A 12,216-nucleotide genomic window follows, 5' to 3' on the forward strand; every position below is an offset into this window, starting at 1 on the left:
CATTGAACATGACATATTTGTGTTTTTTCCAACGTTCCAACTGTGGATAAATGTATCTTGTGTAGCTGATTGAAACACTTTTCTAATAAACTTGTTGTTACACCTGTTTGCCTCTAAGTTACATCCTTCAATAGACAGTTCTGGTACCGTATTTTCCGCCCTATAAGGCACCTAAATACCTCAAATTTTCTCCAAAGCTGCCAGTGCGCCTTATCACCCGGTGCGCCTTATATATGGAAGAGTTGCGCTACTTGAGACTGCTATTTGACAGCTGAACACCCAGAAGCTTTTATTTTGACAACTCTAACTTCGCTACCGGAGCTTCAGAGCGGACGACACTCCACACAACACATTCATCACTCATGGTTGCACACCAACATTCTAACAAACCAAAATAAACTAGATGAAATAATTACTCCCTAAACTGGGGAACAAAAACACAGCATAAACACAATCAACACACACACAAGCCCAACAAAAACCCACAATAACCTCCAACAACACAAAATTTGTCGCTGCAAGGCATGATGGGACATCCTGAGCTCCTCAGTGCAGCCGATAGAAACTCCCATAATTCATTGCAGCTGTTTGTGGTGTTTTAAATGCAATTATTGGGGGTTATATTTGGTTTGTGGTGTCGGTAATAATTGTGTTGTGTTGTGTTTTTGTTGCTTACTTCACGTAGTTTAGTTTATTATCATTATTATTACTGGTAGTTGTAAGTTGTCAACCAGCAGTGAAGAAGGTTTTGTGTGTAGTGTCCTCCTGGCATAGGCTGCAGGTAGGACTATCAAAATAAAGCGTGTGCACCTCTCAGGGTGTTAGAATCAGTGGAAAATGTAACCTAATGCCTTTGAGCTGTCAAGGTTGCTGACCACTGGTCTATTCCGTGTGCCTTGTAGGGCGGTGCGCCTTATATATGAACAAAGTTGTAAATTATGTCAATTAATGTAGGTGCGCCTTATAGTCCGGTGCGCCTTATAGGGCAGAAAATACGGAGACACACTAGAGTATCGTAGGATGTTTTGACTCCAATGAATTAGTGGTGATGAAGTCATTTGAAAATGTCTAAGGTTTCATACGGATGCAGACATATTCCAGTGCACATCATCATCAGGAGGTCCTTGAGCTTGATGCCTGACTTTATTCCCGTCAGGTCGCCCACCATCAGAGACATGGTGATCAGGTGCGTGGCTCAAATGGTGAACTCCCAGGCGGCCAACATCCGCTCGGGGTGGAAGAACATCTTCTCCGTGTTCCACCAAGCTGCCTCGGACCACGACGAGACCATCGTGGAGCTGGCCTTCCAGACCACCGGCCACATCGTGTGTGAGTAGGACCGGGTCGTTGCCTGTCGTGGTCGTCTGGCTCCTCAGTGTGGACGCCAGTGTGAGTGTCTTCCCCCTCCGCTCCTCCTCAGTGAACACCTTCCAGCGCCACTTTGCAGCGGCTATTGATTCCTTCCAGGATGCAGTGAAGTGTCTGTCCGAGTTCGTGTGCAACGCAGCTTTCCCCGACACCAGCATGGAGGCCATCCGGCTCATCCGACACTGTGCCAAATACGTGTCTGACCGGCCGCAGGTAGGAGCCTTCAACACACTGTGTGTGTGTGTGTGTGTGTTTGGTTTTACAGCCTCGGTAACACAGTGTCTGAAATATAATGTGGACACGGCAGGATATTTCTTTAATCAATCAATCAATCAAATTTTAATTGTATAGCCCTTTACAATAACCCAGTGGTACCCAAAGTGCTTTACAACAAAGCTATAAAAACAATACATTAGATTAGATTAGAAGCTTTATTGTCATTGTACATGGTACAACGAAATTGCGGTGTAGCTACAGTAGACACACAGGAGACATACAATGGAACACAGGCAGCCATTCTCACATTCAGCATCGCAGACACACCATATATACAGAATAACCTAAACATTCACACGCACATTCAGCTCCCACACACCCAGATGAGTGAGTAAGTGAGGGACATTAGTGCAGTAAGGTAAAAAAAAGAAACAGTGCAGTGCAGGCTATAATACTGATAATAAGTTACAGAAAAAATAAAAAACTAGCTACTTGAGGTACCTAGGCTGAATGAGTATGAATGAGTATGAGCACAAGGTACAAGTTAATGCACAGAATATAGTATATGTTCTGAGGTAGGTAGTTCTGTCTGAGGTTAAGAAATAAATACATGAATAATACATCAAAACAATAAATAAAACACAGGTGCTGACTGTGGGAGGTGCTGCAGGTTGGTGGAAGCTTCCAGAGACTCATAAAAACAGAGCATACAGGATAAACACAGACAGAGTTAAAAGTCAACCTAGAAAACTGGGTTTTCAGCTTTAATGTGGATTGTGTCTTTGCCTCTCCCTGAGGCCTCCTGAACACATCACTGCTCCTGTGTGTTGTGGATCCTCACCGCTTGAAGCCGTGTGTCACTCCTCACTGCAGTGACCCTGGCAGACCTCGCCGTATTTACTCTTTCAATGTGGGACTTGTTTGTATTGATTTAGCTCTCCGGCTTCTTGAAGCGCTGCCGTCACAGATATTTCCACTCTGCTGTCGTCTTACTGGCTGTGATGCTGAAGCTGCAAGTCTTTTTCCTCCCCGACGGTCCAGGCCCTGAGGGAGTACACCAGTGACGACATGAACGTGGCCCCCGGGGACCGGGTGTGGGTGCGTGGCTGGTTTCCCATCCTGTTTGAGCTGTCATGCATCATCAACCGCTGCAAGCTGGACGTCCGCACCAGGTCACTCACACACACCGTCCATGTTTGTTTTTAGACAATAAGCTTCAGTGTGAGAAAAGCCAAAATAACCTCTGTGCTCCTTTATACAAATAAACTCAATATTTGTTTTATGGTACTTCATGCAATAATCAGCCTTTTGATATTTCAACACACAATTTGCTTATTACATTGTTATTAGCAGTTATTACTGTATTGTTGTCCACAGGGAGGTTCATGATTTTGGGGTTTAGTTGAAGTTTAGTAACTGAGTTCAATTAAGATGTGACATTCAAGTTTTATTTCTATGATATATTTGATTGTATGTGATCTCATTTGTTCTTGGTTGACATGAGGTTGAACTCCTTCGCCCACAAATCACATTGGACCAACTTTTTATCGACTAAAGTTTAAATCCAACACTGAAATCATTGACTTTAATGAAGAAGGAAAAAGCTTCTTGTGTGTTGCCTCACGGCTCCCGTTGTCTCCTCAGAGGTCTGACGGTCATGTTTGAGATCATGAAGAGTTACGGGCACACCTTCGAGAAGCACTGGTGGCACGACCTCTTCAGAATCGTCTTCCGTATCTTCGACAACATGAAGCTGCCGGAGCAGCAGACTGAGGTCAGAGCCTTTCACCACAATCTGCAGCGTTGGCACTCGCCAATGTATGGAATGTTTTTAGAAGTGCACCGTTTTCAAACCGTCTCAGTTGAGCTTCACATCTCTGTTGAGGACAGACAGACAGACAGACAGACAGACAGACATTACTGCATCCACAGAAACACTCCTGCTTTCTAAAACACCTCGACGCTGGAATGTGCTTCTCTTCTTCCAGAAAACTGAGTGGATGACGACGACGTGTAACCACGCGCTGTACGCCATCTGTGACGTCTTCACTCAGTTCTACGAGCCGCTCAGTGAAATCCTGCTGGCTGACATCTTCACACAGCTGCAGTGGTGTGTCCGGCAAGGTGTGTGCTTCTGTCTCCAGCATCTCAAACTGTCTGAACACGAGTCCGCTTTGATGCACACAACTGCTGGAAATAAAGAAAATCAAAAAATAATTGGATTAAAATGATAAATGACACTGAGGAAAAATGCGAATAATGCAAGAGCTTGTCATTGGACACGTGAGCCATTATTGTCATAACATTTTGCCAGGTTATTATTTTGATACGTTTAAAAAAAATCTCTTCATTTATCTTTTCAATGATTTGATCCCTCCTGATTATGTAAGTGATGAGATGCTGAGATGCTGACTGTCCCGTCTCCCTCCGCCCAGACAACGAGCAGCTGGCTCGCTCGGGGACCAACTGCCTGGAGAACCTGGTGATCCTGAACGGGGAGAAGTTCAGCCCCGACGTGTGGAACGTCACCTGCTCCTGCATGCTGGAGATTTTCCAGAACACCAGTCCACATGCGTGAGTCCCACAGAGCGGCCATCCCCCCGGCTTCAGGGGAACTTCAGATCTGCACTGTGACGGCAGGCCACTCTTTCCAACACACTGATGTCTTGTTTTGTTTTTCAGTTTGTTGACGTGGCGTCCGGCCGGGCAGGACGAGGAACTTGGAGACGGGAAACATCTGGTAAGTAAATAAAATGACTCACTGAACGGTGGAACATGATGTGGAAACAACTGCTCTGCTTCCTGTCTGTAGTCCTTATTTTTCCCAACGTTTTCAATTGAAGTTTCAGTCGTCCGTTAAAACAAGAAAGTTTAAGAACAAACACAAAGAAAATGTGCAGAAATAAGTGAGTGTGGTCAGTGTGTCGTGTCCAACTGGAATATAAGTCGCTTCTCTTCAGTGCGTCACACAGACTAAATGTGAAACTCAATAAAAACTAACAAATGATAAAAACAGCTCAAATAGATACGATCCAAATGGAAACTAGAAATGAAAAGACATTTTTGTTAACGGAAATAGAAATCAAATCAAAACTTTATAAAACAAAATAACTAACTGAAGCTGTAAAATAATCCTGAAAATAACTGAGATTAAACTGAACTAGTAAAGAAAATGTCTGTAGTTCTGTGCTTCCAGCAGTGACCCCACACCTGCTTTGAATCTTTTACATCTCATCACTGAAGGTTAGTCCATTACACACAAACTCAAACCAACACTAAAACTAGCAAACATGCATAAAAACTAATTATAAACAAAGAAACAGAGGAACGTGAAACCAAAACTAATGAAAAATACAAAACTATTCCAACCTGGCTGCAAAAGGCCTTTTCCTACAAACAGCAGTTCAAACTGCTCCAGAAGAGACTTTCCCCCAAATCATAGACTGACTTTATATTAGTGACGGGTTTTTCTGTAACACTGCTTTTTCAATCAATAATTCCTCTGAAGGCTCTTTTCTCCGCTACAATTTAAACAAATTCAACTGTTAAAACGTTTTTTTTAATGTCCGACTGGAGTTTTATCCTCCGTCTTTTTATCAAATCATTATTCTTTGCAAACCTCTGAAATGTTCATCTCTTGATTTCCTGAAATATTTGATGAGACTGATCCAGTGAAGCAGAGAAGTGGTGTGCGTGATGTAAAGTCAGGCTGCACACACACTCTGAGCACAACCAGTTTCTAAAGTGGCCCAGTGACGCCGAGTGTTGATTTTAGCTTCACGTTGTCTGATTGTGAAGTTTTGCTGAACGTGTGAAAACGTCCCGCAGGACGCCGACCTGGACAGTCAGTCCCAGAGCAGCTACGACCGCGCGCTGTCCGAGAGAGGACACAGCCAGATGTCCAGCGACGACACCTGGAAGGGCAAGTCCAACACCAGTGAGTTCTCCCAGCATGCACCGCTGCACGGAACCCGCCCGGATACGGTGGCTAGCGGCTCAAGCCCGTGTCCTTCCCTCCGCAGGGCTGTCGGACCAGAAGCTCTTCGCAGGTTTGCTCATTAAATGTGTCGTGCAGCTCGAACTCATTCAAACCATCGACAACATCGTTTTCTACCCGGCGACCAGCAAGAAGGAGGACGCCGAAAACATGGCTGCCGCTCAGGTACCCACACTGCGGCGGGTGAAACTGTTTGTTCTGACGGGTTGCTGCTTTTCTTTGTGCTCTCTGAGAGCTGGTGTGAATAAAATCAAAACACTTTAACCCTCAGCTTCACGGCGTCTGGAGGCCGACATGGCAGAAACATCCACTTCAAAAACAACAGAGCGCATCACAACTATGAAACCATACATGAGCAGGACTGAATCCTTTCAATAACACTTGATGACAAAACACTCACAATAGTCATTTTCCAGAAAGTTGGTTAGCTGGTTTTTGTTTCTCTCACTTATTTGTATATTTACCTCAAGATTGTTCCAATCTCATGACATTAGATAATGTCAGGGTTGAAACCTTTTGTATATCAGTCAAATTTCTCATTTTCAACACTCCAATCCGTGATTTCCTCATTTTGTATTGATGACACCTGTTTTATAATACTGCAGTAATGCTATTTACATTTTCATCAATCAGATTCATCAGGAAAATGTTGATTTTCATATTCACATTGAACCACATCCAACGTTTTTCTGACAGTTCATCATTGTGTTGTCAAACTGATTGTGTCGATCAGAACCAAAGTTTCAAAGCGAAAGAAGCTGAATAAGGTTTGTGTTTGTACCAGCGTGACGCCCTGGACGAGTGTGAGGGCGGCGAGTCGGAGCCGGATCAGGGGATGTACCGTCACATGACCTCCGCCCACCTCTTCAAGCTGCTGGACTGCCTGCTGGAGTCGCACTGCTTCGCCAAGGACTTCAACTCCAACAACGAGCAGAGGACGGCGCTGTGGAGGGCGGGTGAGGACGCCAGGGGAACCACAGCTTTCCTTTATCTCACGCTTTGTTTTTTATACCCAACGTACAAGTATTGTTCATCACAAGCCCCACGTTTACTGCACAGCATGTTGGAATCTATTTGATCAACCTGCACCGAGGAATGTCATTATTTCCTTTTTCTTTTTCTTTTCTGTCACATACAGTGCATTGAAGCGTGTTTCTTGTTTTAAATATTTGTATTTATTAATAATCCCACAGTTTGCATTAATATGCACAATGGATATTTTTAGTGTATGAAATATAGAAACAAACAAAATAAATAGGTACAATAAAAGAACAGAAAAACAACATTAACAATAGATACATTCACTTTTAAATGACTTTGAATCAGAGACCAGGGAACTCTTTCAGTTAAAGAGACATAGAAAAGTTACGGCTGTGACCCATTTTCACCATGACTTTGTAAGTTTATCCATTTGCAGATGAAGTGAAGAAGTAATATTTTCCATGGGATATATTTCGTTAACAATAGTTGGTCCATTCCTCTATAGTCAGGATGTGATGCTTTTCTTTCCAAGCAGATATCAGAACAACAAATAAGTAGCTGTTGGGATGTTCTGTGAGAAACTTAACCTCTCCCAAAATAAAAGTAAAAAAAAAAAAAAAATGTTTTCAAATATAAGTATGAGTCCCAGCTGTCAGTCTGTGCAAGGAGAAAGACAGTCGGTCTCACTGTGCACCGTCTGGTATGAAAAAGTCAAACGACTGATAAAGCAGCCAAACGTGTGACGTAGTGCAGAACAGAGGCTCGTTCTCCCAGCCAGGAGGAAAAACATCCCACATGTTTACCGTCATGTGTACAGATAAACAGGTCGCTACATAAGTTTAAGGAAAATAAAATGAATAAGGGTAAGGTACACTATAAACAGCAGCAGGTAGGGGAGGCACAATGAAAATATTTGATCAGTAGTCTCAATATTTTACATGATCACATCACAAAGTTTGCAGACTTTGTGTCAAATCACATGTATGAAACCATTTTTTATTAATTTTCTGCAGAAAAATAGTAAATATGTGGATTATATGTTGAGTATCAAACTGTCCCACTCTGAAAACACCCAGCAGAGCTGCACAGCGCCCCCTGTGGTCCAGCCAGTGTCCTTCACTCTGTGTGTGTGTGTGTGTGTGTGTGTGTGTGTGTGTGTGTGTGTGTGTGTGTGTGTGTGTGTGTGTGTGTGTGTGTGTGTGTGTGTGTGTGTGTGTGTGTGTGTGTGTGTGTGTGTGTGTGTGTGTGTGTGTGTGTGTGTGTGTGTGTGTGTGTGTGTGTGTGTGTGTGTGTCAGGGTTCAAAGGGAAGTCCAAACCCAACCTCCTGAAGCAGGAGACCAGCAGCCTGGCCTGCAGCCTGAGGATCTTGTTCAGGATGTATTCTGACGCTCAGCTGCACAACTCCTGGCCCGACATCCAGACCCGCCTGCTGCTGTGAGTCCAACTCTGTGTGTGTGTGTGTGCGCACATTACTAATGGTACTCGGTGTTCACTTCTACAAAATAAAAGCTCCACATCACCTTCCTGTCACTTAGCAGTTCAGTGAAAGTTCACAGTCACGTGTGACAGGATCTGATGGTTACACTGCATAACTGTGTGTGTGTGTGTTTCAGTGTGTGCAGTGAAGCTCTGGCCTACTTCATCAGTCTGACCTCAGAGAGTCACAGAGAAGCCTGGAACAGTTTGTTAATGCTGCTGCTCACCAGGACGCTGAGACTGCCCGACCACAAGGTACACACACACACACACACACACACACACACACACACACACACACACACACACACACACACACACACACACACACACAGAAATGGAAACGCACATCAAGGTGCATCTCAGAGAATCTGAATATCACAAAAACTTCAAGATTCTTTGTTGGTCATTTCAGAAAGTAAAAGTGAAACATTGTTCAGTTTCGTTGGACATATATGATGAATATATGTGATGATTGTGGCTCACAGATGATGAAAACACAGAATTGTGTGAACATTAGATTGACATGAGGAATGAAGGAGGACTTTTGCAGCAGGACGGAGGCGTCCAGAGTGGTTGACGTTGTAGGAGGACGTGTGATGGTTGTAGGAGGACGTTTGCAGCTGGTGGTTGACGGTTGTAGGACGGTTGTAGGAGAACGTTTGACGGATGTAGGAGGACGTTTGATGGTTGTTGATGGTTGGAGGAGGACGTTTGACGGTTGTTGACGTTGTATGAGGACGTTTGGCGGTTGTTGACGTATTTGGAGGACGTTTGCAGCTGGTGGTTGACGGTTGTAGGAGGACGTTTGACGGACGTAGGAGGACGTTTGATGGTTGTTGACGGTTGTAGGAGGATGTTTGACGGATGTAGGAGGACGTTTGACGGTTGTTGACGGATTTAGGGCGTTTGACGGTTGTTGACGGATGTAGGAGGACGTTTGACGGATGTAGAAGGACGTTTGACGGATGTAGGAGGACGTTTGACGGTTGCTGACGGATTTAGGGCGTTTGACGGTTGTTGACGGATGTAGGAGGACGTTTGACGGATGTAGGAGGACATTTGACGGATGTAGAAGGACGTTTGACAGATGTAGGAGGACGTTTGACGGTGGTTGACGGTTGTAGGAGGACGTTTGACAGTTGTTGACGGACATAGGAGGACGTTTGACGGATGTAGGAGGACGTTTGACGGTTGTAGGAGGACGTTTGACGGATGTAGGAGGACGTTTATCGGTTGTAGGAGGATGTTTGACGGTTGTAGGAGGACGTTTATCGGTTGTAGGAGGATGTTTGACGGATGTAGGAGGACGTTTATCGGTTGTAGGAGGACGTTTGACGGTTGTAGGAGGACGTTTGACGGTTGTAGGAGGACGTTTGACGGTTGTAGGAGGACGTTTGACGGTTGTAGGAGGACGTTTGACGGTTGTAGGAGGACGTTTGACAGATGTAGGAGGATGTTTGACAGTTGTAGGACATTTGACGGATGTAGGAGGACGTTTGACGGTTGTTAACGGACGTAGGAGGACGTTTAACGGTTGTAGGAGGACGTTTGACGGTTGTAGGAGGACGTTTGACGGATGTAGGAGGACGTTTATCGGTTGTAGGAGGACGTTTGACGGTTGTAGGAGGACGTTTGACGGTTGTAGGAGGACGTTTGACGGTTGTAGGAGGATGTTTGACGGTTGTAGGACATTTGACGGATGTAGGAGGACGTTGGACGGTTGTTAACGGACATAGGAGGACGTTTGACGGATGTCGCAGGACGTTTGACGGTTGTTGACGGCTGTAGGAGGACGTTTGACGGATCTAGGAGGACGTTTGACAGTTGTTGACGGACATAGGACGTTTGACGGTTGTTGACGGTTGTAGGAGGACGTTTGACGGATGTAGGAGGACGTTTGATGGTTGTTGACAGTTGTAGGAGGACGTTTGACGGATGTAGGAGGACGTTTGATGGTTGTTGACGGATGTAGGAGGACGTTTGACGGTTGTTGACAGTTGTAGGAGGACGTTTGACGGATGTAGGAGGACGTTTGACGGTTGTTGACGGATGTAGGAGGACTTTTGACGGATGTAGGAGGACGTTTGACGGGGGTTGTAGGAGGATGTTTGACGGATGTAGGAGGACGTTTGACGGTTGTTGACGGTTGTAGGAGGACGTTTGACGGATGTAGGACGTTTGACGGTTGTTGACAGTTGTAGGAGGACGTTTGACGGATGTAGGAGGACGTTTGATGGTTGTTGACGGATGTAGGAGGACGTTTGACGGTTGTTGACAGTTGTAGGAGGACGTTTGACGGATGTAGGAGGACGTTTGACGGTTGTTGATGGATGTAGGAGGACTTTTGACGTTGTAGGAGGACGTTTGACGGGGGTTGACGGTTGTAGGAGGACGTTTGACGGATGTAGGAGGACGTTTGACGGTGGTTGACGGTTGTAGGAGGACGTTTGACGGTGGTTGACGGTTGTAGGAGGACGTTTGACGGTGGTTGACGGTTGTAGGAGGACGTTTGACGGATGTAGGAGGACGTTTGATGGTTGTAGGGGGACGTTTGACGGTTGTAGGGGGACGTTTGACGGTTGTAGGGGGACGTTTGACGGATGTGTGTCTCTTGCAGTTCAAGCCCCACGCCTCCTGCTACTACCCCCACCTGTGTGAGATGATGCAGTTCGACCTGATCCCTGAGCTGCGGGCCGTCCTGAGACGCTTCTTCCAGCGCATCGGCTCCGTCTTCCACATTGCCGGCGCAGAGGAGGCGCCCGCCCAGACCCCCCCGTCCTAGGGAGGACACCCCCCCCCCCCCCCTCCCGGGACGAACAGCACTGTGACGGCGCCCCCTGTCATTCATCACAACAGAAGAAGAACTGTAAACTATTAATTTATTGCTGTGTTGTTTTTCTTTCTTTGTTTCTGTTTTGGTTTATTTCCTGAGGAAGAGTGTTTATGTGATCAGCTGAAGGGAGCTGATCGTCTGGCCCCCGGGTCTGGCAGGGCCGGGGGGGGGGGGGAGCTGATCGTCTGGCCCCCCGACCTGCCAGAGCTCATCACACGTCCGTCCGTCCGGCTCGTCCCGCTGCAGTATTTGTCCCGTTAAAGACGCTTTTCCAGACGCCGCCGTCACACTCTGCTGGTCCAACACTAACCAACACCCAGCATCTGTAATTTGACTCCAGCTTCATCGGGTCCAGAGCAGACGACCTTGTGAGGAAACGTGCGAGGAGCCAAGTCGTTCATGTGACGTAGCTCAAATGTTCGCTTTAAAGACACGACGTCAGAAACTCCACCACCCAAAGACTGAGACCTTCTCTTTCAAGCTTCGTTTACAACCATCAGCTGCACCTGAGGCCCAGAAACCTGCATTCATCCAATACACACACACACACACACACACACACACACACACACACACACACACACACACACACACACACACACACACACACACACACACACACACACACACACACACACACACACACACACACTGTATTAAAGCCAGGCCCAGTGTACGTGGACTCGCAGTCCGGACAGGAAGTGGTCCTGAATCCCTCGTCGTTGATTCCATGCCTTTTTAAAAAAAAACAAAACAAAAGGATGTATGTAATTATTTGAAGTGCATTTAAATATTTTTTGAGAAGCATTCCTTCCTTTGCAACTTTGGATGTCTACTTTTCTTCCCTAATTGTAGGGAACATATAAATATATATAAATATATATATAAATACATATATATATATATGGTAAATAAAAAATGCAGACTGTAAAGTTTTCAATGTAAGATAGATAAAAATGAAAGTGTTCTATACATAATATTGTGATGTAATCTTCCAAGCATTTGGTGAAGTAATCAATAAACCTGAACTCTGGTCGCTGAGCTGACCGTCTGGACTCCAGTGGCTCCGACGCCTCAACTCCTCACTTCTGTATGGAACCTGGTGTCTGGGAGGAAGATGCTCTATGATCTGATGTGAGAGGAGGAAGATGCTCTATGATCTGATGTGAGAGGAGGAAGATGCTCTATGATCTGATGTGAGAGGAGGAAGATGCTCTATGATCTGATGTGAGAGGAGGAAGATGCTCTATGATCTGTGAGAGGAGGAAGATGCTCTATAATCTGTGAGAGGAGAAGATGCTCTATAATCTGTGAGAGGAGGAAGATGCTCTATGATCTGAT

The 12,216-nt window shown here is 45.5% G+C and overlaps 1 protein-coding gene across 1 annotated transcript in view; it reads left to right on the forward strand.

Moving 5' to 3' along the window:
• Positions 1–11,907, forward strand: part of arfgef2 (ADP-ribosylation factor guanine nucleotide-exchange factor 2 (brefeldin A-inhibited)) — a 43,824-nt gene extending 31,917 nt beyond the window's left edge. Inside the window, exons 27-39 of the mRNA XM_080496775.1 lie at positions 1,157–1,329; positions 1,421–1,581; positions 2,626–2,756; positions 3,229–3,358; positions 3,573–3,708; positions 4,020–4,158; positions 4,267–4,324; positions 5,413–5,521; positions 5,607–5,746; positions 6,366–6,537; positions 7,859–7,997; positions 8,177–8,294; positions 10,660–11,907. Of these exons, the coding sequence (XP_080352901.1) occupies positions 1,157–1,329; positions 1,421–1,581; positions 2,626–2,756; positions 3,229–3,358; positions 3,573–3,708; positions 4,020–4,158; positions 4,267–4,324; positions 5,413–5,521; positions 5,607–5,746; positions 6,366–6,537; positions 7,859–7,997; positions 8,177–8,294; positions 10,660–10,824 (1,771 nt within the window). The 3' untranslated portion in view covers positions 10,825–11,907. The remainder of the gene's footprint in view (positions 1–1,156; positions 1,330–1,420; positions 1,582–2,625; positions 2,757–3,228; positions 3,359–3,572; positions 3,709–4,019; positions 4,159–4,266; positions 4,325–5,412; positions 5,522–5,606; positions 5,747–6,365; positions 6,538–7,858; positions 7,998–8,176; positions 8,295–10,659) is intronic.
• The last annotated feature ends 309 nt before the right edge of the window (positions 11,908–12,216 follow it).

This window comes from Blennius ocellaris (assembly GCF_963422515.1).
Source record: "Blennius ocellaris genome assembly, chromosome: 5".
In the NCBI taxonomy this organism is placed as follows: Eukaryota; Metazoa; Chordata; class Actinopteri; order Blenniiformes; family Blenniidae; genus Blennius; species Blennius ocellaris.